The 26970-nt window shown below is 38.9% G+C and overlaps 2 protein-coding genes across 2 annotated transcripts; one reads left to right on the top strand and one right to left on the bottom strand.

Moving 5' to 3' along the window:
* Positions 1-2889, top strand: LOC143887346 (Cupredoxin superfamily protein). Its single transcript, XM_077391444.1, has 4 exons — positions 1-294; positions 374-492; positions 771-1148; positions 2700-2889. The coding sequence occupies exons 1-4, from the start codon at positions 162-164 to the stop codon at positions 2769-2771; spliced, it is 702 nt and encodes a 233-aa protein (XP_077247559.1). The 5' UTR covers positions 1-161; the 3' UTR covers positions 2772-2889.
* A 1570-nt stretch (positions 2890-4459) lies between these two features.
* Positions 4460-23381, bottom strand: LOC143888202 (Putative endonuclease or glycosyl hydrolase). The gene is made up of 3 exons (XM_077392554.1): positions 22707-23381; positions 10869-12351; positions 4460-6724 (listed from the first exon to the last, which is right to left on the bottom strand). The coding sequence occupies exons 1-3, from the start codon at positions 23125-23127 to the stop codon at positions 5269-5271; spliced, it is 3360 nt and encodes a 1119-aa protein (XP_077248669.1). The 5' UTR covers positions 23128-23381; the 3' UTR covers positions 4460-5268.
* Positions 23382-26970: the final 3589 nt, after the last annotated feature.

The following is a 26970-nucleotide window of genomic DNA, read 5'->3' as shown; positions in this document are numbered from 1 at the left end:
TCTCACCCTGTCCTTCTAACCAGCATTTCAAAACCTCTTTTCTCTCTCTTCAACTCCCTTCCAAGTTCCAACATAACAAAGAACAAAATCCCCCATTCCCCAAACTCTCCTAAAAAAGACAGAGAAAAAACCCAGATAGAGAGAGTGTGTGTGTCTTCTCCATGGAAACCCAACTATCTTTCCTTTTTCTGCTCACCTTCATTCTCCTTTTCCAACCATCTCACTCCAAAACCATTCTTGTTGACAAACTTGCAGAGTGGAAAAATCCCACAGTCCATGTAGGAGACTCTCTCAGTAAGTAGACAAAGAAAAACAAAAGCATTTCATCTCTTAACACCAATTTTTCATTACTAATTATTTCTTCCCATTTCAGTCTTCAAATACAAGCATCTCTACAACCTCTACATTTTCCAAAACAAAAGAGCATTCGACCTCTGCAACTTCACTCAAGCAACCCTTCTCTCCCACAATGCCAGCTCTGCCTCTTTCACGGTATTTTTCTCCTACCCCTTTTATTCATTTTATATAGTTCTCACTTTCTTACACAAGGTTTCCCTGTCTCTCTAGTACCAAGAAAGTGGGATTTGTTGTTCCCTGAGACGTACTAAAAACTTGAGAGAGAGACGTTGTATTATCCATTTTAATTACTAGAGTTCATGTATCTTTTTGTGTTCTTTTGGTTCCATACTTTAATCCACATAACTTGTTTCGAAAATTTTATTAGTGTTTTCTTAGGGAAAAAACTCTACACTGACTCAGTAACTTTGTAGTGGCATCCTTCTCGGGAGGGTTTCTTCTACTTCTCTTTCAACAATGGATCTCTAGGAATCTGCCAAAAGGGGGAGAAGGTTGCAATTAGAGTTTTGAAGAGGTTGCCGGAGGATTTGGCTCCGGCACCTTCGACCGCTCCTCCGCCTGTTCCTGGTGGGTTTTTCCGTTCCGCTCCAGTGTACATTTGGCCATTCCCATCTACTCCTCCAGCCACCTCTCCGAGCCCTTCTCCGGTGTCCGTCCCATCGACGTTGCCGGATTCCGGCAGTGGGATTCCATTTATTAACAGCAATCCGGCAGTTCCTCTCCCGACCGGGGAAACTGATGCTGTTACTTTCCGGCCGTTGCCAACATCCGGTCATGCCAGCCAACATAAGGTATGAGAAGTCAATATTTACTATGTACTAACCATGTTTCATTCTTTTTCTTTCCAAGAAATTTTTTTATCGGAAAACCTTTTCTTTAAACCTCATGCTTTGTTTTGATAAGGTGGGGCTTAGGCCCAAGCATAGCATGGGTGGGGGCCACCATTCTATAGTTGCTTTACAGCTCTTGCTATAATGTGTGGGCCCACCATTCTACCCCTCATGTTTTGATGTGGTGGGCACACCATCTCCACCGAAACCACGGTGAGGCCTACCATTTTAAATCTCATGTTATTATGGAGTGGGGCTACCGTTTTACACCTCATGCTTTTTTTATGGATGGGTCCTGCCATTTTACACCTAAGTTTTGGTGGGTGGGGCCCACCATCTCTACCCAAACGTATGGGGGTCATCATTTTACACCCATGCATAGCATCAGACCATAATAGTTGTAGTTCTATATACTTCGTGGTTCTGGATTATGAGTTATATATTGTTTCTGGCACTATAATCCAGGATGAGTTCTATCCCAAAAACTCTAGCTTCGAAAAAGAGAATAAGTGTAGTTCTGGGATTGCACTTATTCTCATTTCATGAATATAAATGTTTTGTTGAGGAAGACATAGAACTAATCAAGAATCACATATCTCGATAAAAACCTATCCTGCAATGAGACAACCCATTTATTTTTCTTTCGGCTACTGATATTACCGCTACCATGTTTAGATAATTGCACTAACTCATCTTGTCTCTTATTAATTAAGGGAATTGCTAGCGACCATCGCAAAAGGCTTTTCGCGGCTGGTCTGTCTCACTTCAGACCAGCCGCAATTTGCGATGGACTTTAGCAAATCCCATTAATCAAGCATCTGTCAAAGGTTATTTCAGTTCCCAAAAAAAAAAGCTCTCAGAAGCCAATTAAAACAGAAAAGACAAGCTGAGTTTGTGCAATTATGAAACATGGCAGTGTCAATATCAGTCGCCATCTTTGTTTTTTTAGCAAAGAGTAAAATGGATGATGTTCCGGATGTGTATAGTGATCGAGACCATTAAGCTATTGGGTCTGGAAAGTGTCGGCCATAGCCCACAAAATTTCAGGGATTAAATTGTTACTAACCATCGAAATTGGATCTGATTTTCAAAACGTGGACTGTTCGCTTAAAACATTTTAAGATCCTGGCTAAGGCAGTCTCACGTACTCTATGTCACAACCATATGGTGGGGTGGCCCACAAGATTAACAATCCTGATCACCCGACCCACATCATATACGGTGGAGATGTAAAGAAACTCACGGATTTCTATAGCTCTAGTGAGCAATCCCAGCAAACTCTGGTTTCCTTTCTCCTTTTTTTTTTTTTTTTTTCCCTCTTAGCTTCTGCTTTGCTTTGCTTTTTAAACTTTAAATTAAAAAAGAGATGCCTTTCCCTTTTTTATTTCTGTGATTATCATACTCGTCTATGGGTTGATTGGGTTGGAATCAAATCAAATCAAATCAATAAAAAGTTATGTTTTGTTGATGATGGAGTTGGGTCCTCAACTGTTGATGATTTCTTTACTGCAGCTGGTGGAGGGGTCTCTTCTTCAAATTCAAATCCTTCTTTGCCTGATGTTTGTTTCACTGTATTTAGTATAGGTTCGGAGAAAGCTTTGGCTGCAGTTGGGCACTCATATACGCTTGTTTTCTACATGCTTATCATTTTGTAATCTTGGGCATATTTTGCATCATATCTAGTGCTTTTGTTCCTCATTCACTCTTTATATGCTTTCTTCTTTTTGCTGTTTTGATTTGGAATCTTAGCTTTTAGACCCGTAAACCAAGTAAAAAAGAAGGGAAATGATATATTCCCCCCTTTTTCTTATTTGGGCCATCCGCTTGTAGTGTAAAAGGCTGGTCATGAGTGCACTAGAGGCGGCCGGCCCAGGGAAGAAAAGGGAGCGACTATATAACTTCCCCAAAAGAACCATGTTTATTTACTCTCTTTTTTTATATATTCCCATGTCTTGTTTCGATACTCGCACCCTTTCTTTATTTTAAAGTTCTCTCCTTAGCTGTTGTAACTCTCAAAAACAAGCCGTCAACGGCCAAATAAGAGAATCTTAGACCAGGTGAGAGTGATTTGATATTAGGAATAAGGAGAGGAGTCACTTTTGGGATCAAATTCAGACCATCAATTTTTGGGTCCTGATAACTCTCAAAACTCTCGATTTTGTTCTTTATTTAATATTTTCCTGAAATTTTGTACGAGATAAAATATTATTTTAATTTATTTCGTTGGATTTCGGCTGAAATTTCGGTTTGGGTGAGGACCGAAACGCATTCCGAAATCGAAATTTGAAACCATGCTTGTGATGGCCAACAATATTGTAGGACCCCTCATTATACAAGCGGCAGTGGTCCATATTATACAAAGGAAAAAGATCATCTGATATAAACAAATTTCCTCTCCACATATATCCCTTTATCCTTACTGTGGGTTTGGGTTGCCAGAATCTGGCGTTGGAATTTGCATCCTATTTCTATTATGCTTGATTTTAGCATTTTGTTGGAAAAAATCGAACCGAATTAAGGGGCAGGATTGACACTGGAGTAGAATTTAAGTAGAAAAAATGTCAAAACTCTCTCTTCCATCTCTAGGGCCCTGTTTGTTTTAGATTATGACAACCAATTGTGGAGTCCCCAAATGATTATTGGACTGAAAATTGCACTAAATTTGAGTTCAATAATCGATTGGGGACTCCAGAATCAGTTGTCATAATCTAAAACAAACAGGCCTTAGAGGTAGAGTGGTATAAATCCACCTAATCAAAGTGCATTTATAATAGCTAGGGGTGGCAAAATTGGCCGAACCGAACCTGAACCGAGTCGAAACCGAACCGAAAATTCGGTTTGGTGTAACCAAACCGATTCAAATTTCGGTTTGGTTCGGTTTGGGGATCAAACCGAATATTTCCAATGAATATGAGCAAGGGGTGGCAAAATTGGCGGAACCGAACCGAAAATTCGGTTTCGGTTCAGTTCGGTTTGACCCCCAAACCGAACCATTGCCACCCCTAATAATAGCCCTGAAACATGTAAAACTAAATGAACAATTAATACACTTGAATACATGGATCCATTTGGGATGCCCTTGCCACTGATTTTTGCAAATGTCCCCTTCAGTTTAGCATTCCTCCTTTGGCAATGGGTATTCTTGTGAAAGAAAATGCCTATTATGGAAACATGGTTGTCCTTATATGATTTGCTTAAAACAAACTTACAGTCCCTTTATTTTTGGGCCATGAAACATCTACACAGTAAAGCACACTGCAAAGTATAGTTAAGATCAATACAAACCCTTCTCTATGGTATCTTAGATCTATAATTGATCAAAAAAATTCTAATGGGATTATCCTAAATATCTGATTAAGAGTATAAATAAGCTTTTTAAAGCATCAGACGCCCCCATAGAAATCTGGGCATTTGCGATGTTCTAGTGGGATATTTTCTATTTTTTCTTCCATTTATCATCGAAGTTCTCAATTCCATTACAAACCTCGTATTTCTTCTTCTCAACAATTTTCAATCCTCATCCCATTATAAATCATCAGAGATATAAGGTCCCTACTGTTACTACAAGACCATTTAATTTTTATTACAATTAGGGCACTAAGACAATGTTTAAATAACTCACTAGGACTAGAACTCAGCCTGGTAAAATGGAGTTGACTCGGATGAGTCAATAATTGGGAGGTCAACATATCATTCACTTATCTGTGCCAGATGAGAATTTTATCAACTTGGCAGGGCGAAACTTGGACTCCGGCAAGGCGAGGGGAGTTCAAAGCAACTGAATGCTCATCTCACAAGTTTTCCATTTTCTTTACTTCTCCATCTTACCATGTCAGTTTCTTTTCTTTTCCTTACCTTGGAATACTAGTGAAAAATATATGTCCGCACATTTTCTCCGACTGCCCGTAACCAAAATTGGGCTGAAAAACAAACTACCAACAAATTGCATCAACAAGACAATGGATCGGTTCAAGGCTTCCTCTTCCCACTTTTCTATCTCACTCCCAAACTGAAAGTGACGAACAATTGCTATACTACGACTCAATTTCATTATGCAGGGAGTTCAGCATTGCTAAGCCCTTCAGCTTTGCATCTTTGAATCCGACTTCTTCAGGCTAACAAGTATGCTATCAATGAGCTTTTCCTTATCATCTATTGGCTCCGAAACAAAAGAATAACTCTTGCGAGATTTCAGCTTCAGCCCACGATTTGTCATCCCAAGGGAAGTCTCAGCACCAACGCCAGATGAGCTAGAAGGCTTTGAACCATTGCTTTTCGAACCATCAGCAAACTCATCAACATTCAACTGGTCCTTACTCCCGTCCTTAGTACTATACCAAGAATCCAAAATCTGTAGTAATGAACTGTCTTCATCGCTGTTCTTGTGCTTATCCTGTCCTTTAGATCTGTCCACATCTGGATTTTCACCCTCTGAATCCGAAAATTCTTCATCTGAAAAAGGTAGCAACTCATTGAAGTCCACTTGCTTATCCAACTCTTCATTGCTTTTTCCATGAAGACCTGGTTCTATGTCATCTCCTGGGACACCCATCTCAGAAACCAACCCAGTATCATCAAGCCCTGATTCTAGGGCGGTCCTAGGGAAAAATCCCTCTGAAACAGGCCCAAGTTCCTCCCATACAGAGTCCTGTTCAGCAGGCGGGTCAGGCCCGATGTTCCTCCCGGTTGACTCTGCTACATCCAAGTTAGTTACCTTCCCAAGCATTTCTCCTGTCGCTGATTTTTCGGGGCTGACATCCATTGGCACTTTTTCAGCAGGCAGAATAAAAGTAGACCCGGATTTCACCCCTGGCACCCCTGGCATGTTCAGTAACAGATACGCCAACTTAGAGTAACCAAGCATTTGATGATCCAGATTATACCCATACCTCTCAAGGAACGTTGGTTTGAAAGTGCCCATATTAAATCCTCCAGGATTTTTCTTTAACATCTCCGCCAGAAGTTCCTGGCAATCAGCTATTATCTCAAGTCTGGACATATTAGAAGGATCCTTGCCGCCTTTGCCCGAGTTATCATCATTAGATGAACATGATGCGAGTAGATTTCCCACGGTAGAACAACCATAAAAGCCACAGTCAATCTTCCCGTTGAATTCTCTCTCAAAATGCCTCATAAAATCCTCAACTTCAATTTTGCCGGTGCCATTACGAAATTTTTGGAGCCACACTTTCAACTCAGCGAGACTTTGAGGTTGCTTTGGATTAACATTTTCCGTAGCAACTGGCCCGGGGGTATGTTCTCGTTTCTCCAGCCCATGCTCTGGTAGTCTTTGTAAGTGGGGTTGAGGTGTACCCAAAAAAATTGAATGCAATCCATTTGAATCACGAGCTTGGGATGGATTGATGCACTTTGTTTTAGCCGGAAGCATAAGTTTAAAAGGAAATGTCTGAGAGGAACATTCATCCACCCATTTCCTCTCGGAAATTAACATATCTAACAACCGATGAAAATGGTTTGCATGGAGAGACTTAAGAATCGAAGGACCATCCTTTTGTAGCTCTTTTACCAACTGTTCCCTGATAAAAAAACAACGAAGCAAAACATGCATTATAAGATCATCAAACCCAAATGTGATGATCAAATTTTTTGTTTTCTTTTTTCTTTTTTTGAAAGACAACAGTTCCATTCCAATAACCATGAGCTTACAAGAGACAGGAACAAGATGTCCCCGATACAACGAAGCAGACCATTGGAATATTTCCAATGGAGACCCAAAATAACAGATTACAAAACGAGAGGGATCAAGTTACCCCCACTAAAGACTCATCAAACAACGTAAGAGTATTGGCCAAAAGCGTCCCTTCTTTCGCTAGACCATCGGCCGTAGAGTTAGCGGATCGCCGCATGTTGATCAGTTTGGATTTTATTTTATTTTTTAAAATTGACATTGATATTTTATAAATCATACTTATAAGTACATGAGAAAGGGACCAGGAGTCCCCCATGATTACAAGCATGATAGCATCCGGGATCTGGTTCGCATCATACATCCCAAACGGATCTAAATGATACACAAAATTTTAAGGTACATGACGTTCAGAACAGAAACAAGTCTACATGATTTTGAAAAGAATTTTCAATTTTGTACTCGAATTTCAGGAGCCATGGTGATTATGACCATGGTTTAAAATTTCAGCAATACCCGAAACCGTACTTTATTTCAACCGAAATTTAGTTTTCCCGAAATTTCGGCAAAACGCATTCCGAAACAACATAAAATATTAGTTTTTTTTTATTTCGTTGAATTTCGACCGAAATTTCAAAATTCCGGCCGGTTTCAGTGAGAGGACTGAAACTAGACCTGGCAAAAGCGACCCGTGCCCGCGGGTCTACCCGACCCACCCGCAAATTTGCGAGCACGGGTCTGAGTTTTAGTGACCCGTCAAAACTAACCCGCGGGTGACCCAACCCGCAAAAACACGGGTCGGGTCGGGTCAACCCGCGGGCACCCGGTCGTTAACTGCCCACATCTTTAGAAACCTACCCCTTTTTCGCCCGTTTCCAATTCTCTCTCTCACACGCAAAAAACGACAAAAAAGAAATTTAAAATAAAAATAAAAATAAAAATAAAATGATAAGGCAAGAGTCTTGTTCTTTCTGATCATCCCCACATATTTCAGTCCAATCAGTCAATCACTCAAACACAGAGATCGAAAAAGAAAAAAATTTATACCTCTTCTTGAAAAATTTGATTCCTTTTCTTCCTCTCTATCTGTATCAGTGTCTTTTTGGCCTTTTGTATTGGCCTCTTTGCTTGTTTGGTTGTATGTTCTCTTCACATATTGCTTTTTCAGTAGCTACTTTTGCTGCTGAAATGGTGGTTTTGGGGTGAGAATTTCATGTGGAGAGATTTCCTTTTTGGGATATGGTGGTTTTCTTATCTGGGTTTTAAGTCTTTATTATTTTGGTAGAGGTATTTGTTCTCTTGTGTTCTTTTTTTGTTGATATGGTGGTTTTGTGGAGGACGCCGACTGCTTCTTCGTCAGAGAGTATGTTTTCCAGGAGCAGTAGCAGATCATCCAAGGTTAGGTTTTCTTTATCCTGATTTCCGTTTAGATCCCACCGGATCCGGGCTAGGGTTTGATAAATCGCTTTTGAGGTGTTTTTTTATCAGATTCTTATCAGAAATGCCGTATAGGGTTTTAAATTTTTTTATTTTTATTTTTTCTATTTTCTTTTGAGATTTGTTCTGATCGATCCTAACCCTCCGATTGATCCCAACCCTCCAAGGCTCCGATTTGAATGTTAGAGGGTTGATCACTTGATCCTAACCCTCTATTGATCGGAGGGTTAGGATCAACCTATTGAAATAATTTTTGGGGCACAACCTATTTAGGCTGTGGGCCATCTAATGGACGGTTTGGATCATCCCACGGTGCCGGCCATACCCCCCTCATCAAAATCTAGTGATAACATTTTCAAAAATAAACAACTGTTTGAATTTGCGGGTGACCCGCGGGTTGACCCGGCCCACCCGCGGGCCGGGCGGGTCACCTAAATTCTGACCCGCAAAAATGCGGGTCATCTCCTGACCCGACCCGTGTGACCCGCACCCGCATCACCTGCGGGTTGACCCGGCCCGACCCACCCGTTTGCCAGGTCTAACTGAACACATTCCAAAACCGAAATTTGAAACCATGATTATGACTATAATATGCAAACAAGATGATCCAGTTAAAGTCAGTTTCAAGAGCCAACCTAGTCCAAGTTAAGAACAGCATAAAAATATAATCTCGCTTATGTTTCATATTGTGCAAGAAAACTAAATTACCATCAGCAGGAACTAGACACACACACCAATGGCAAACACTATTTTTGCATAATCAGGAGACAATCAAGTGTACAAATTTCTTTCTTAGCATTCAGTATTATTTCATAGTAAGGTTGCAAACAGCAAAATGCATAATGTCAAATTCACCAGGCACGTCTGATTCACCCAAGCTCCCTCAAATCGTAACAAGGGCAAGGTCAATTTTTTATTTTTATTTTTTTGAATGATGAAATTTTATTGAAGAGGATCAAATCCCAATATACCAGCACACAGGTATATTCAGTGATCCATTACCTCAACATGCCCAAAGGAAGGTCAAATTCACCAGGCACATTGGGATTCAACTCACAGGTCAGTTACACCTTCTACCATCTGAATCACCATGGCCCAACATGTTTTCATTTCCGGCACAACCAAAACACAAAATGAAACCGAAACATAAAGCCTTTCCATCAACCTGGTGGAAGGTTGAGATTGGAGGGAGGCCAATGCAGGCTGATCATTTATTTGGGTTTGCAGGGTGATTTCAGGAATGTACTGATTAATAGCGGAAATGGTGACTAGAGTACTGTTCTGGGTAGTGGCTGTTTATTGCTGGAGGTGGCTTAGCCTATACTCTATATAACATAGAGCAGGAAGATAGATAAAAGGACAACCTTCTCATGCTTGCTCAAACGGAATTGTTTCGAATAGCAGAATTGATGCTTTAGTAGTAGAAGTGAGGGGGGGGGGGGGGGGGGGGGGGGGGAGGACAACTCGCAAGATGTGGATATCGATTGATAAATATGTATCTCGAGAATTGATGGTTAGACCGCCTTCTTCTTCTTCTGGAGGCTCTGCGGTCAAGGAGGTAAAGGGGATTGCTATTGTCACTCCCTGGTTGCGAGTAGCTTAACTGCTATTGACTCAAAAAAGGGGGCAGCTCCCATTAAGGAATAAAGCACAGATTGTACAACTTCTACATGATTGATCTTTCCATTAGAACTTATTCCTGAACACACAATTTCCATAACCGCCGTTACATATGAAGCTCCTCAGTGAGTAGCAAGGAGTGAGAAAGAATAGAGAAAAGGGAGGAGAGAGGTTCAGATAATTAAACAAAGGATGAAAATTTACCATCTTTTTTTTGAATGATTTTTTTTTTAATTTTTACCATCTTATAGCCTAATCATGCTTTCTGAAGACATGACGCCATAGGTTCTTGGAGGTTATAACCCAGCTACTGCTTTTCACCATGGCACGATTTGACTGTCATGACTTATACATCATGAGGGAACAAATGTGACCCATCACAAGTTGCATGATGCATGTTCAATAATTCAACCCAGTATTGCCAACAATCATAGGAAGATACCTTTAAAGCTGCTCTGAAGGAATCGAGCATTGATCGCCTTTGGAAGCTAAAATTTTTGGCTTCAGACTGAAAGTGTTTCTTCAGCCACATGGGAGTAGGCCGATGACAAATCACAACTGAGATTAATCCACCAATATGTGGTTCCAGGCCAAGATGCTATAGGATGATAATAACCTGACAACAGATCTCCTGATCAATGTTTAGATCTGGACAAAACGATATTCTACCATCACTACTTTCCCAGAACGATTTAGTACCATTACTTATCGATCTCTAAGTCCCCCCACGGGCGAGAGGGACGGAGGGGGGGCATATATGTGCGTGACAAGACCCTAGAGAATATACATGTATTTGTTTGTGTTCACTAATAAAAGATGTGAGAATTGATTAGTAGGCAACTGAAATATTCATGCCAGCAAGTTGAATCAAACAGCAGAGTTCGAGCATAAAAGTGGCTGGCAGATGAATTTGGATAGAAGAGAAAGAAAGCAGAATGGTTAGAACAGTATAGAGAAATCTTAGAAGTAATAGGTACCTGGTTCTTGATCGGGAAATCAGAGCTAAAGCCTTGCGAGTGTTTAAAAATGATTCCAGGTCATTCCAAAAGTAATACTTCAAAAATAAATCAAGATTTTCCAACTGACGGCTCATCGGAGTCACAGATTCACATTCATCAGTATGTTGGCTATCCTTGGTCTGGTTAGAAAAACCAGAGTTATAAGCAGGACTTTCTTCTCTGGTTTTCCAAAATTGGCACCACCTCACAAATTGGTTTAGAAGGCCTGATTTTGAGGGAGGCTTGTCATCATTAATTTCAGAATGCATAGCAGCTTTATCCTCTAATACTGATTTTCTTACATCAAAAGAACTTGAAGTCGAACCTAACAGATCAGGGTGACTTCTACGGACAAACCAAGTTCTCCAAATTCTCTGAAGAAATCCCTCTTCTGCTATGGAATCACGTTCCAACTTAAGAGTGGAATTAACAACAGCATTGCATGTGTCAATCTCTTCACGGCCAAGGGAAAGCTCTTCTCGTTTTGATTGAAAAGGTGTCACTGATGATTTCTCATTCGCATCTATACTTATAGGGTGGTCTTTGTGTCCATTAGTAACTTCTAACCTGGTGGATGACTTCAAATTGGACTCAAATGGTTGAGGAGATTTTAGGTGGACATCGAATGCTAATGGTTGGTTATCACCCAATTGGTCATGGCGATCAGTGGTTTCCACCCCTGCAGATAATTGTTGGTTGGAATCAACTAGTGCAGTGGGTTTTGGGTGGACATCGAATGCTAATGGTTGGTTATCACTCAATTGGTCATGGCGATCAGTGGTTTCCACCGCTGCAGATAATTGTTGGCTGGAATCAACTAGTGTAGTGGATTTTCCATGGATTCCATGCACTAATGGCTGGCCTTCGCCTAAACGAGGATGTTGAAGCCTCAAAATGTTTGGCATTGATAAAAGGAAACGCGAAAACTTCTTATATCCAAAAAATTCTTTATCCATATATACTTTTTTTTTCGCCAGCTCCAAGCGAAGATCCGAAAGGCTGATACCTTTAGGGTATGACTTCAATATTAGTCGAATCCGATTCACTATTGTCTTAGGAATTGGGGGAGTCTTGAGCTCCGTGCCAGGCTCCGAAGAGTCCTCAAACTGAGAACAAGTGGGATGGTCCGTATCCACGAACGGGTCATCAAGAGGCCCCTTGTAATGGCCATACCAAGAACCATATACGCCATCAGGAGGGTGGTTAAAATGCTTGCCGGTAAGAGTATCCCCTCGAACCAATCCATTCCAAGGCCACATAATACTTGCAGCACTGCAAAGAACACCTGGAGCAGATTCTTTACTAGCAAGTAAAATATTGTAGTTATTCATCCTTAAACGATGGAGAATATTTGCAAAATCCCTATCCCCTGATATTAAGAAAAGATGTGCTGGTGGCGGATTTTGGGACACCCAGTAGACAAGATCAACTAGAAGAGATCTGTCAGCACTGTTCTTTCCTCCTGCGTTAGAATTTGAAGATAAATTTTAGGAGTAAAATTGAATCAGGGAATAATAATATTAAGATTCTTTTAGGAGTGAAGATAAATTTTCAAAAGATGCAAATGACACTATGATACTTAAATAGAAATTTTATTTTTGTAAAAGGTGATTCAAACTGCACCTCCAAAAAAGAACATCAAAAAATAATAAAGAGCAGTATATCGAGGTAATAATGATACACTATCATGTCCAACAATTGCCTACTGTTTGTGTTATGGAAAATCCCATTCCTGTTCAAGAGTTCTCAGGCAATAACAAAACCGTAGAGCCGGTAATTGATGATCATTCAGTTTTTAGTTGATTTTCTAGGCAAGAAATAAGGAGAATTGTTGAATGTAAAGTATAGAAACATATATTTCGATATTAGCTGAATAGACATCCAAGTTTCTCAAACCAGGTTTCAGGCAAAAGATGCCTGATAGCATGATCATCAAACCCAAAATAAATTAGAATCAATTTAAATTACCCAATTTTCACTGTTAAAAACTCATAATCAGACAAGATCTCACACGAGGCAAAACTAGGTTGACTTAAGCAAGTCAATGATTGATCTGGCATAATTTTCTCTTATGACTTGAACGAGTCACACAAGTTTTTGATTGACCTAGAGACAATACCAAGTTGACTTGGGTGAGTCAGTGATTGACCTAATGAGTTTTAATTTTAAGCATTGTTAATTCTAGAAACTGTAACACATGTCCCTCTTACACATTCACATATGTGAAAGGAGAGGATTTCGCTAAGGTTTTGTTTAAAATGTGGTTGCTAAATTTCCATTTTTGTTGGTTTAGGAAGTCGGAAACGTGTGGAGTCGGGGGTGGGGGTGGGGGTGGCGTGGGGGGTCCTAGTTGAACTCTAGGGTACGGATGCTTATTAGTAGTTTTGTTAGGGTTAGAATCTTTAGTTTGGTTTTGGAAAATCATAGATCCTACTTTGTAGGAAAAGGAGAGGAAGGAGAGATGATTTTCAATTTCGGTCAAAGGGGAAAGCTTGCCATGCGCCTAGTTTAGGGGAGAGAAATTAGAAAGAGGGAATTTGATTATTATAAGAAAGATGGGAGAAGAAGATTTCCCCTCAAGCCTGGCAGCTATATTGTGGGGGAAGTTCTCCATTTCGTTTGCGAGAGAGACCCCTTGAAAGATGGGAAAAGAAGATTTCCCCTCAAGCCTAGCAGCTATATTGTGGGGGGAAGCTCTCCATTTCCATTTTGTTTGAGAGAGAGACCCCTTGCGGCTATGTTTTAGGAGAAACTACCCATTTCGCTTGAGAGAGAGAGAGAGAGGGAGGGAGGGAATAGAAAGAGAGATTTCCCTCTTTGAAATCGTTTTTGACTAGGGGTTGGACGACTAAACCAACTATGGGATATATGGTTTGTGAGCTCTAGCTCACAAACCATATATCCTATATATATATAGAGAGAGAGAGAGAGAGAAAACGGCTCCTACACATATGTGTAGAGAGTTCTCTACACACTAGCTTAAAATACAGTGGGGGCCCACATTGTTTGGGTGATCCAAGCCATCCATTTTAAAGGCCCTCACATAGATAGGGTGTCTACAAAAAATCAGATCCATAGGATCATCCCAACCCTACGATTTGTGGAGGTAAAATGGATGTCTTTAAACCTTCACAAATTAGTCCATTTTTTGCCTCCACAGTTCGAATGGTTAAGATGATCCTATGGATCTGATTTTTTGTGGACACCCTATCTATGTGAGGGCCTTAAAAATGAATGGTTGGATCACCCAAATAATCTGGCCCCCACTATAGTTTAAGCTAGTGTGTAGATAACTTATCTACACATATGTGTAGGAACCGTTTTCTCATATATATATATATATATATATATATATATATATATATATATATATATATATATATATATATATATCCCATGAAAAGGAAAAAGAAAAAGAAAAAAAGAACAGTTAGCTTTCTTCGAAATTTCATTTTCGTATATATCCCATGAAAAGAGAAAAGAAAAAAGAAAGAAGAAAAGTTAGCAACCCCGCCCCACCCAAAAAAAAAACCACCAACAGCCAAGAACAAAATTTCATCTCTCCCATTCAAGAAAAAGAAAGAGAAATAATAAGAAGAAAAGGAAAGTGAAGAGGAAATTGAACCGAGAGAACTGCAAAGAAGGATGTGGAAGGATCGGATCGGGCTTGAGAGAATCAAAGAGAGGCAGAAATGTGATGCTCAACAATCTGTTGAAAAATCAATGTATAAAAAGGGCTCTAATCATGCTCGCAGGAAAAAAACAGCAAGGGCCTAAGATGGAATTCCTAAATACATGTTAGAGTTTATGCAAGTGTGTAAGGCCCGAGGTTTTGTCCATGAGATTCTCCTTGAAAAAGATCCATCTTTTTTTAGGGCTAATGATCTTGATCCTGCAAAAAAGGATTTTCAAAAGGAAATTTGTTTTTGGTAAGAGATCTTCCACCTTCGTTGCTGTATTTCAACATGTTATTTTCTAAAAGCAATTTTAATATTCAAATTAGTTTAGAAAGGTAATTTTACTATTGAATCTTGTTGACAAGTAAAATCATTTTATATCAAATAACTTTGTAAATCTATTAAAAAATAACTTTTGAAAATTGTTTTATGTGAAAATCGTTCCTAAATCGTTTTATGTGAAAATGGTTTTGAAATAAGTGTGTTTCTATTGATTCTCAGTTGACATTCAAATAGTTTTTAAAAGAGAACCTACTATTGAATCTTATTTGATGAATGGAAAAATTTTAAATCAATTATTCGGATCAAATATGCAAAATAGTCATTTGACTTGTTTCATTGAAAATTTCTTTGATTTGGATGCTTAAAGTACCGACTATGGATTGTGAAAGTATTACGCATTGTGATACTCTTGAATTGTTTTATAAAACTCTGGATATATTATAGTTTGTGTTCCTAATAGACTCTCAGTCTGACTATGATCTGATCCTTCCAATTAGGGGTAAAACATTGGTAGCATGATCACGTTTTCTATTCCACGTGGTATGTCTGTGAACCCTGCCACATGAATGATATGTGGTTTTTGACCCTGCCACAGGGGTAATATGTAGTTTTTGGCCCTGCCACGGGGAAGTGTGGCCGTAGTCACAAAAGGATATAGATTTTCAATAGTGTTTAGATTTTCAAATCTGGCAGTAGATCTTCAAAAGTGTTTTAGATTTATGAATTGTTTTATGCAAATGGAGTTTGCAAAAACTATGGAAACATTGATTTTGGCATTTTTATCATTTTATAACATATGTGCCTATTTGCATTTCTGGGAATGATTTTCTTGAAAACTCTGTTTTGAAATATTTAATCTCACACATTTGATCCGGCTAGTTAACGCTGGTGAATGCTTACTGAGTTGTCTAGCTCACTCTGCATTTACCTTGTTTCAGATGAGCAGTCGGGTTACTTCGCTCCAAGGCCGACGGAAATACCTAGAGGAGATTTTAGAAGATGAAAACACTTCAATTATTCTCACTTCTTATTTGTTAACTAGGAACTTATTTTGAGGATTCTAATTCCTTGTTTTGAAGGTTCATACTTTTTTCCTATGATTTATCCGACACTTCAAACTTATTGCTGACACGCGACATGTCACGACACCCGTGCCCACACGTGTCGACACTCCTTTAGACACTTTTAAATGTGCTGCTAGAGATGTCAATAACTTTATATGTATGTACGTGTATGAGTGTAACACTGTCTAGATTTCTAGGGGTTGCCATGTCAAATACCTTGTATCTGTGTCGAAACTCGGCACACGAACCTGTGCACGCAAATCATGATTATATGTACTTTCTATTTTAGAAGTGTCCCTGTTTCTAAATTTGGGAGTTTATGTACTTTCTATTTTAGCAATGTCCCTGTTTCTATTTTGGGAGTTTGCATGTCTGACACTCTGCGTCCGTGTCGACACTCGTGTCCGTGCCCACCAATCGTAGCTTTTTTCATTTTACTGAATAGTATGAGTTTCATGGATTTATTGAGAACTTTGACTAAATTGTGACAATTGAGTTGTATCTGATTACCATTGATACTATCTAGAATTGTCCTATTATGCGATTTGAGAAACACTTAAAGACCTTGCATGCTTATGGAACTGAGCCCTATGGACATGCTGTCACGTTCACGTCCCTAGCTTGTGTTGTCAGGTTGGGGTTGTGACATAGTGCATAACGGGATTAACAGAATTAATTGTTCAATTTGTAGAAGACTGCGATGTTGGTTGATGCCAGTTATGTGACACGTTAGGTTTTGTTAACTTACCAACTTCTCCAAAAGCTTAAGCTGTTGGAGAAAGGCGTTATTTATCTTTTATACTTTAACACTCCCCCGCAAGTGTGGCCCACTTGGCAAACACGTGGCACATGTGGTCCCACTTTGGACCGACCATCACATGTGGGTTTTTGCTATCCAGGAGGTTTGAGCTCGAGACCTTTGGCTCTAATACCATGTTAACTTACCAACTTCTCCAAAAGCTTAAGCTGTTGGAGAAAGGTGTTATTTATCTTTTATACTTTAACAGGTTTCAACAGTTCCAACCTTGACTAGCATGGCATTTTAGCACTGGAGCCTAAACTGCCATATACGAAATAAGTCTTCATGCTAAAGTTTCATAGTAACTATGTGATGACTCAATGTTGCTCATTAAGTGTAACCAAAATAATAAATACAGGACAAGCAACAATGAGGTCATTTTCCTATAATCACCCTTTCAAAACCCAAAAGAGACGAAAGGAGAAAATTTTAGTTGCTATTTTTAATCTTTTATTTTATTTTCTTTTGTTAAGAGATAGTGTTTTTGGTCAACTGTTTATTCATATTTCTTCACTTTTGTTTCTTATGAATTCACCAGCTTGAACTAAGCACGGCACGTCATATAGCTCAAATACCTCATTACTTGGCCAAGTTACCAAGTTCCCTCAAGTTCCAGTGGTCTATATCAACTACCCTAAAATTTGGCTCATTCAACAAGTTCCCTGTTGTATAAGATGCCCTTCAGGAGTTTGTGCCCAAAAGCCTAGTTCACTTCAATCCCATGCAGTGGAGGCTTATATATGACCGAGCAACTGAAAACTGCAGCCTAAGATCATTTAAATTACCAAGGGGGGACGTTTTCATTACAATACTTTACCCATAATAGGCACCAGCAAGTAATTATTTATATAATAATTTACTCTAGGGACGATCAGAGTGGTCCGTAAAAGCTGGAAAGTCATTCACACAAGAAAGTAGAAACCTCATAAGTGGAGAGAGAGAGAGAGCATGGGCACGAACAGGAGTGGGAGTAGGGCAGAGGAGTGGTCAATGTTTAGTAGTTCAAGTTGGGAACATTCTAGGGAATGTCGTTTTGTGTGTGGGTGTGTGCGCGCATGCACGTGTGCATATTAAAATTTGGCAAATGGAGATTTCCATTCAATCCAAAGAAGTTTTACCGATGAGAACAAAAGAAAAAAACATTATATGGACCATTGAAATAATTGCTATGATTTATGGACACAGACAACGGAGTGTCGGACACGGCAACCCCGTAAAATTTAGAAAGAGTGACAAGGCTAGAAATGGACACGCAGCTACATAACCCTCCCATCTATAAAGGAATGGTGTATTTTTAAAATAATAATCATTCATTTGTTAGGGCCCAAAGTAAAATCACTTGATCCTTCTCTAATAAAATCTACCTTTTTTAGAAAAAAAAAATCAAATTCCAATTCAGACTTTCAGAATTTAGTGCAAAAATTCGGAAACTGTAGCAAAAATTTTGTAGCCTATATTCTCCCTTATACATATATATATATATATATATATATATATATATATATATATATGACGAAAAGGATTGTACGCTCGAGTGTACCAAGTTTATGGTACGTTCGAGTGCCCAATCACATGGGTCCCACATTTTTTTTCGGTGATCCAAAGCATTCATTTGCAAGGCCCTATCATAGATAGGGTGTGTACCAAAAATCAGCTCCATTGAATCATCCTAATCCCTCCAAAAGTGGAGGGCAAAAATGGGCAGATTTGTGGACACACAGTGTCTGTCCATTTTGACCTCCACAAATGGATGGGTTAGGATGATCCTATGGAACTGATTTTTTGTACACACCCCATCTATGTAAGGGCCTTACAAATGAATGCTTTGGATCATCCTAACAAAGGGGGCCCACATGTGATTGGGCACTCGAGCGTACCATAAGCTTGGTACGCTTGAGTGTACAATCCTTTTCCTCTATATATATATATATATATATAGGGAAAAGTGAGTATGAGTGGTCCCTCATACTCACTTATATGAGGTGACTGCTAGAAAATTTTGTAGCCTATATTCTCCCTTTTATACCATATATATATATATATATATATATATATATATATATATATAGGGAAAAGTGAGTATGAGTGGCCCCTCATACTCACTTATATGAGGTGATGGCTAGAAACTCATGTGGGCCCACATTTTTTGGGTGATCCAAACCATTCATATGATAGGCCCCGACATAGATAGGGTGTGCCCAAAAAATCAGCTCCATAGGATCATCCCAACCCTTCGAACTGGGGAGGTGAAAATGGGCAGTTATCAATTTTTTCCATTTTTTACCTCCACAGTTCGAAGGGTTGGGATGATCCTATGCAGCTGATTTTTTGGGCACACCCTATCTATGTCAGGGCCTATGAAATGAATGGTTTGGATCACCCCAAAAATGTGGGCCCACAGTGTTTCTAACCGTCACCTCATATAAGGTTATATGAGGGGCCGCTCACAAACACCCTCCCCATATATATATATATATATATATATATATATATATATATATATATATATATATATATATATATATATATATATATATATATATATATATATATATATCAGATAAATACATATTGATTCTATAGGACCTAACATAGATAGGGTGTCCCTAAGAAATCATCTCCATAGGATCATGGTAAGCGTTGATTTGTGCAGGTTTAAAATGGACGTCTAGAAAATGGGTCCATTTTGAGCTTCTACAGATCGAATGGTTAGGATGATTGTATGAAGATGGTTTGTTAGGAACACCCTATCTATGTGAGGTTCTATGGAATGAATGGGTTGGATGAGTCAAACAACATGGGAGATGGTGTATTGATAGTGACTTGCTCAGATAAGCTATGCGAGCTATAGTATATGAGGAACAGTTCCTTCACTCGAGTGCAGGAAACATGGTGGGCCAACATTTTTTGGGTGATCCTAAGCATTCATTTGAAAGGCCCCATCATGTATAGGGTGTGTACAAAAAATCAGCTCCATTGGATCAACCTAACCCTTCCATTTGTGGGGTATGAGCTGTTGTATTTACACAAAATCTCCCTCCGCTCGCTCTAGAGATTATTTTAGCTTTTCCAGCATGCAAACTCTATGGGAACAAAGGCATGAGCTTCGGATCCAAGCTCTCCTCTAGAAGATTCGACAAAGACGATGGTGAAAAATTAAGATCTTGCAACTGTTGCTAATGTTGCTGCCTTTTCTGATCTGATTAGATCAGCGAACATCACCACTGCAGGTATACTTGTCCCGACTTACAGACCTTTGCCTTTCGATTGTCCCGACTTAAGTGGGCATACGTTTATTCCTTGTACCCTTCTTAATGTATTGGAAAAGACCCTGGTACTTTCTCTATAAAAGTTTAACCACTTGATGCACTACCTCTGGAAGAGGTATCTCCACAAACTTAAAGAGAACAGGAAGTATTATTAAGTGGTTAATTCAAAAGTATTATAAAAGCTTATGATGCTCTTTTTGCAGTTGCATACAATGAAGGCAATGAAAAGATCATTGCAACCCTTATTGCATTGCCATGAAAAATAAAATAAAATAAAGCAACAACAATATTTAGATGGACTACTGAAGGGAGGATCACCTTTAGCACATCGGAGACAACCACTAGCTCCATGTTGATGTTTTCTTTGCAAAGTTACCCAAAGACTTTTTTCATAAAAAATAGGCCTCTAAGACTAGTACTTGATGTAGTTTTGATGCCAGTAGGTTGTCTATCCATAGCTTTCACAAGCAAGGCGTAATGAGCAAAGCTTCAAGGTATCAACTTGGAGAGAAGGAAATGTTGGCAATCATAAACACAATTACCGGGCGCCCTTACTTGATCAGAAAACTTCTTTAACCCAAATTGAACGTCATAGTACCAATTCTTTTATGAATGAAACATCATGTTTCGAAGGCATAGCAACAAAAAAAAAGAATCAATTGACTCCTTGGATAGAGCATGAAATTATCCATACCAAGGCAAAGAAAATGAAATTCTGTAACAATTTATAAAGGGACTTTTGATCATGTTCAACAATAAGGACTCTTGATTCCATTCCAATTCCAAATTCAACATTAATGGATACAACAAAACAAGAAGGCAACTCTTAATTCCATCGTTGCTTTGAGCTATACTAGAAGGAATCACTACAATATGAATATGAAATGGCCTTAACATTTATCTAACCTTTCATCTAGAAACTGTTATTTTTATATGCCTTTGAAAAGGCATATGAAACGTATATGTTTCAAATTTTCTTTTTGGAAGGATTCTTCTAAGATGTTGGATTGTGTTTTCAGCTTCAAAAATTAATCCAATATCAGAAGTCGAGAGAAAACTTTGTGAGCATTTATATGGCGGTTGGTTTTCTAAGGAAAGGAACCAGAGGATGAGAGGGGCATGGCCATCAGGTATATCTTTACTGTGAGCATGTATTGAGTTAGATTGAGTCCTATCAGGGCATGACATGGTGTGGCATGTGTGCGTGCGTGCGTGTTAGTGTGTGGGTAGGGGTGGCATTTGGTCTTGGACCACTAAGCCTTATCTTTCACTCCTAGTTTTGCTTCTATCTTATATCTTTACCCTTTATGAGCTTTTACAACTTCTTCCTTGTTTTACAACAGTCTTGATTGGATTAATTATATTCGTTTACTATTAGGGTAAGTGGGTTACCCACCTAGCCATTTTCTATCCATTTTTTCCTGTTTAGGAAGTCAATTTCTAGTGCGACTCGATGTAAGGACTCCTCTTATGCTACATTGTGGGCATATAATGTAACCCACATTCATGTAGTTGAGGATCTGTGAGTGCGCCCTTCCAAGGCGAAGGATTGTTGTATGTTTGAGGTAGATGTTAAAAAGTCATGTCACACCAAGATTTCGGGCTAGGAGAGTCAAATGTACCTTAAAGGCGGCGTGTTTAACACACACACCCCCATTCTGATAAGTTCCTCTACACTCTTGAATTTGATTTTTCTCTAGTTGCCATCAATTCTTTGAGAGCTGTAATTGTAACACACACCCCATTCTGATAAATTCCTCATCCCTTTTCTTTTTGCTAAATAAATTTTGCATTTCCACTAAATAAAAATAAGACTAATTGTTTTACAATATCAACAGGAAATAAGACTAATTGTTGTTTGGAACTCCTCATTCCCCATTTTTGTTTTTGCTAAACAAATATTGCATTCCCACAAAAGAATAAGACTAGTTGTTTTACAATATCAGAAGGAAATAAGACTAACTGTTGTTTGGAACTCCTCATCCCTTTTCTTTTTGCTAAAAAAGTTTTGCATTCCCACAAAAAAAATTATGACTAATTGTTGTTTGAAACGCCTCATCCTTTTTTTTGCTAAACAGATATTGCATTCCCATATCCATTTTTTTTTAAAAAGATATTGCATTCCCAAAAAAAAAAAGGGAAATGATTTCTGCGCTCGAAGTGATTTGATAAACATGCGCTCCACTTGTTTGTCATGTAGTATTTAAAGGGATGTAGGATATTACGGTTCTCAAAATGCTCTTAAAGCCCTTTAAATACTACACGACAAACAAGTGGGCGCATGTTTATCAAAACATCGGAGCGCTGAAATCATTTCCCAAAAAAAAAAAAAAAATAGACTAATTGTTTTACAATATCAGCAGGAAATAAGTCTAACTGTTGTTTGGAACTCCTCATCCTTTTTTTTGCTAAATAAATTTTGCATTTTCCACAAAAAAAAAAAAAGGATTTTACAAGCTAAAACCTGGATTTTATAAGCGAAAACCTGGATTTTATAAGCTAAAATCTGAATTTTACAATCCTAAAAATGTACAGTCCAGGTTTTAGCGTATAAAATCTAGGTTTTAATTTGTAAAATCCAGGATTTTACAATCCTATATTATAAAACCCTTGTATCCAAACGGTATGTAATTGTTTTACAATATCAGCAGGAAACAGAAGTGAGAAAGGAAAAATACGCATTTAAGCTGGAGAGATAGAAATGGAGGAAAAAAGGAATTACTAACCACGAGGAACGTGAGTAAGACAAATTCCAGTAGAAGAGAGGGCCTCCAGATTGGACCGAGACATCTGCAAGACGTCTCCGAAAGCAGTGATCGTAACGGGACCCTTAATGCCATTGGATCGGAGAGCAGATGTAATTTGGTGAGTGATTTTGTATACATTAACGCCCACAGGAACGGAACAGTTCTCGAAATCCCACCAAACAGAAACCTTTACGTTTCGGATCTCTTCATCGTGGTGACGATATGAAAGAGATGAAGAAGAAGAAGATTGAGAAGAATGGGAAGATGAAGAGATTCCTACTCTCTTTTTATGGATTTCTTGGTTGGTGTTTGAATGGAAGAGGAGGAAATGATGAGAGAGGAAGGTTGGAGAAAGAGAATAGGAATGTAGATGGAGGGCTTTTGAAGTGAGGGTTCTCATTGTGGGATGGCTAGGGTTAGGGTTCAAGATGAAGAGTTGCAGGCAGGATGGGCACTTTCGGCAGTGAGGGTACTCGTAGATGGTGGTGATGGAGCGTAGGGGCTTAAGCCCTGCTTTAAACCCTATTGCACGGATGTGTGGTACTCCCGATATCACCTGTTATTCATTCTGTTTGGTGGGATAAGAAAGTGGGAATTTCTCCAACCCCACTCACCAGCAAACGGGAATGAGTTTCACTAGCTGTGAAATTTGTATTCGCGGACAAGCTGGGAAATCAGAGTTTTGATATGGTGTATGCCCCCTGTGGTCCAGTATTTGTTTAAAAAGTACGGCACAGATCAAAACATAGGATGATCCAAACCGTCCATTTGATGAGCCACGTCGTTAATAGTAAAATACGTGTCGTGCCACAAAAGTCATATTCCCAGACGTCCATCAGATGAAAGGTTTGGATCATCTCAGAGAGTTGCCCTTACAGTACTATTTGAAAAGTACTGACCCATACGGGCTGACACCATAAAAACATCTCGGGAAATCAAAGTAGGCGGAACCTGCCTATTGCCGCACAAGAACTAAATGTTTTTAATTTGTAATAATAACCCTACTTAGGGCATTTAAAGTTTATTTTTTTATAACTTTAAGGGAAAAATATTAAAAAAATACAAAGTTTATGTGAAATTGTAAATGAAGGGTAGACGTTTCAATTTTATGAAAAGGGGCTGTCAGGTACGAAAATATGCCTTTTAGGACAAATACACCCCCCTTGTTTTTTCCCACCATCTTATTAGGCTCTAATCCCTGTGCTACATTTCACATTTTTCTTTCTTCTTCCTCAATCCTTCAAACGTGAAAATCAGTCATTGTCATACTTTACAAGCTTCATTCCCATTGTATTTTAGAAAAAAAACACCAACACTTCGTCACAAATTTCTACTTAGATGATAAACATATCTCCAAGTAGATCAATTCTCCTCTACTTGAATAGGTTTTATGTCTTTTCATGTTTTCATGTTATTTGTGCATTGGTTTATTTTCATAGGCTCTACCAGCCACTATGTTTGGTTACCATGTTTATCTTGACCTCTCTCTCTCTCTCTCTATCTGTGTATAGAGAGAAGCCTGAATGGACATCATATGTATACTTGGAATCTTAAAACCATTACTTAGGCCTCAGAACCATAATTTAGTGGATCCGAAGAGGTTAAATAGTGGTTCCAATACTGTAAATTATGGTTTCAAAGTGGTTAGTACATTGTAATACTACTTTATTGGTTGTCAGAGTGATCATGACTGTATCATTGATGCTTTAAACATCCTAGAACCATTACGTAGGCCTCAAAACCACAATTTAGTGATTTCGAGAGGTTACATAGTGGTTCCAAGAGTCCAAGTAGTGGTTGGTACATTGTAACAGTATCTTAGTATTTTTTGGAACCACAATTTTTATTTGGGCATCATTTAATTGTTATTGGATACACCATGTTCATATTGGAACCACTGTTTCTGAATTTGGAACCATTTATCACTAATCCATCCCAACTTCCAGTGGAACTTTTCTTTTGAACTACCTGTGCTATGAGAGGCCAGTGGACTCTTAACAACTTACATACTGGAACCACTATTTAGAACTCATTCGGAAGTCCGCAACTTTCTTCGGAAGCGCTACTCAGAAGTCCGAACCAAGATTCAGATTTCTGACTGGAGTCTAGTAGATTGGGCATTCTACTAGACTTCAGTCGGAAGTCCGAAACTTTGTTCTGAAGTCCGAACCAAGATTCAGATTTCTGACTGGAGTCTAGTAGATTGGGCATTCTACTAGACTTCAGTCGGAAGTCCGAAACTTTGTTCTGAAGTCCGAACCAAGCTTCGGATTTCCAACTAGAGTGGAACCACTACTCTCGGAAGTCCAAATAATGTTTCGGAACCCCGAATGAATTCCAATAGTTTTGGCTTCACACTGGACTGTAATCGGGAGTCCGAATCAATCCATCGAAAGTCCTTGTCGGAAGTCCGTAGGAACATTCAAACTCTCGACTGAGTTCCAGTAGAATTGGCAAGAATCTGTGTTGTAATCGGGAATCCGAATGATTCCTACCCCCTTATTTTTTAATACTACAACAAGTTCAAAGATCTAAAAGACCTAGATTTTCTATGGTGCGATATAATTGACGTACATGAAGTCCAATATTTTTTGAAAGGTATAGTGAGGCCCACTTCAAAGGATGATCCAAGCTGTTCATTTGTTAGGCCACAATGTTGATAGTTTGCACACCACATATCATTTCCATAGGATATAATGATGCTAACCTTCCAATCTATCGAGGTTTCTATAATGTACAATTGTTGTACAAAAGGGAGGGTTAGGATCATTCTGTGGAGATGATCGGTGGGGGACATCCTATTTACGTCGCGGCCCAACAAATGAACGGTTTCGAGGTTTCTATATAATGCACAGTCCTTGTACAAAATGGAGGGTTAGGATCTTCATGTGGAGATATGTGGGTACATCCTATATACTTCACGGTCCAACCAATGGACGGTTTGGATCATCCTTTGAAGTGAGCCCCACTGTTTGCAGCATATAAAATTCCTGCAGAGAGAGAGAGAGAGAGATGGGTAAAAAGAAGGTTTTAAAAAAGATAAGGGTATTTTTGTCATTTCCCGTCCCTTACCGTACCTGATAGCCCCTTGTCATTATTTTGAAATGTCTACCCTTCATTCACAATTTAACAAAAACTTTGTATTTTTTTAATAATTTTCCCTGACTTTTACTAATGTTTACCTATTAAAAAAACTTTTATTAATGTTCTTATCTACTAATATCTCATGAAAAGGACCAAAACACCCAAATCTTACAAAAAAATATCAAAATACTAATCTCATATAAAAATGATCAGAGTAAGTACGCCTATCTAATGAAAATGTTTTCGGTCTGCTCCCCTCCCTCTAATGAAATGAATCCTAAAGGGGCCTAAGTAATGCAAAATGAAAAAAATGTTCAAAACACTAAAAATGACCAAATTTCTCATGCCTCATAGAAAATTACCGAAGTGCACCTATCACATGAAAATGACTAAAATATAATCATTTCATGGAAATGACAAAAATACCTATATCCAATACTCAACTCAACTCAACAAAGCCTTTGTCCCAAATTAGTCGGGGTCGGCTAAATGAATCCTTTAGAAAAAAATCACGAAGAAGGTAAAAGGAATCTATCCGGCTCTAATCCTAGTTCTAGTTGGGTTATTCTACGTGGATCATTTTCTTCTATTCTTTCCTCATGGTTTTTACCCAAGTTGTTTTCAGTCTGTCCCTACCTCTTTTTACTTCATCAAAAATACCTATACCCAATGAAAATAATAAAAATGCCCATATCTAGGGGTGTAAACGAGCCGAGCCGAGCTTGGCCAGGCTCGGCTCGGGCTCAAACCAGGCTCAGGCTTGGCTCGACTCGGTCAGGCTCGGCAAGGCTCGCGAGCCTTACCGAGCTCAGGTTATATTAAGTTCACACCCCTCATCTGCCCTGGACAGCCCTATCTAGTGTAATTTGACTACTTTTTTTACACTATGGGGGGTGGTCCAAGTAACAAATGGGGTTCCAAAAATGAAGTGACAGATTTTGCCTCCCCGTCTCACTCCTTGGACAACCCTTTTAGTGTATATATTAATATATAATATATATATATATATATATATATTTATTTAAATATATTAAATTTTTAACGAGCCTGGCCTAGATCAGGCTCGGCTCGTTAAGGATTCGAGCCGAGCTCAAGCGAGCTTTCGAGTCCGAGCCAAAATTGACACCCTAACCCATATCTCATAAATGACCATACTACC

This window comes from Tasmannia lanceolata, unplaced genomic scaffold (assembly GCF_043159265.1).
Source record: "Tasmannia lanceolata isolate RefF3 unplaced genomic scaffold, GAP_Taslan_0.1 ptg000012l, whole genome shotgun sequence".
Classification (NCBI taxonomy): domain Eukaryota; kingdom Viridiplantae; phylum Streptophyta; class Magnoliopsida; order Canellales; family Winteraceae; genus Tasmannia; species Tasmannia lanceolata.
Note: the sequence above shows the minus strand (reverse complement) of the source record. Positions and strands in the feature narration are given on the sequence as shown.

What these genes read in the sequence shown, in the direction of transcription:
- LOC143887346 (XM_077391444.1), top strand. Translation starts at nt 162, where the DNA reads ATGGAAACCCAACTATCTTTCCTTTTTCTGCTCACCTTCATTCTCCTT. An exon ending in CCAGCTCTGCCTCTTTCACG is followed by an intron (nt 493 to 770) that starts GTATTTTTCTCC and finishes GTAACTTTGTAG; the next exon opens with TGGCATCCTTCTCGGGAGGG. An exon ending in GTCATGCCAGCCAACATAAG is followed by an intron (nt 1,149 to 2,699) that starts GTATGAGAAGTC and finishes TCTTTACTGCAG; the next exon opens with CTGGTGGAGGGGTCTCTTCT.
- LOC143888202 (XM_077392554.1), bottom strand. Translation starts at nt 23,127, where the DNA reads ATGAGAACCCTCACTTCAAAAGCCCTCCATCTACATTCCTATTCTCTT. An exon ending in TCTTACTCACGTTCCTCGTG is followed by an intron (nt 12,352 to 22,706) that starts GTTAGTAATTCC and finishes ATTCTAACGCAG; the next exon opens with GAGGAAAGAACAGTGCTGAC. An exon ending in ATTTCCCGATCAAGAACCAG is followed by an intron (nt 6,725 to 10,868) that starts GTACCTATTACT and finishes TTTTTTTATCAG; the next exon opens with GGAACAGTTGGTAAAAGAGC.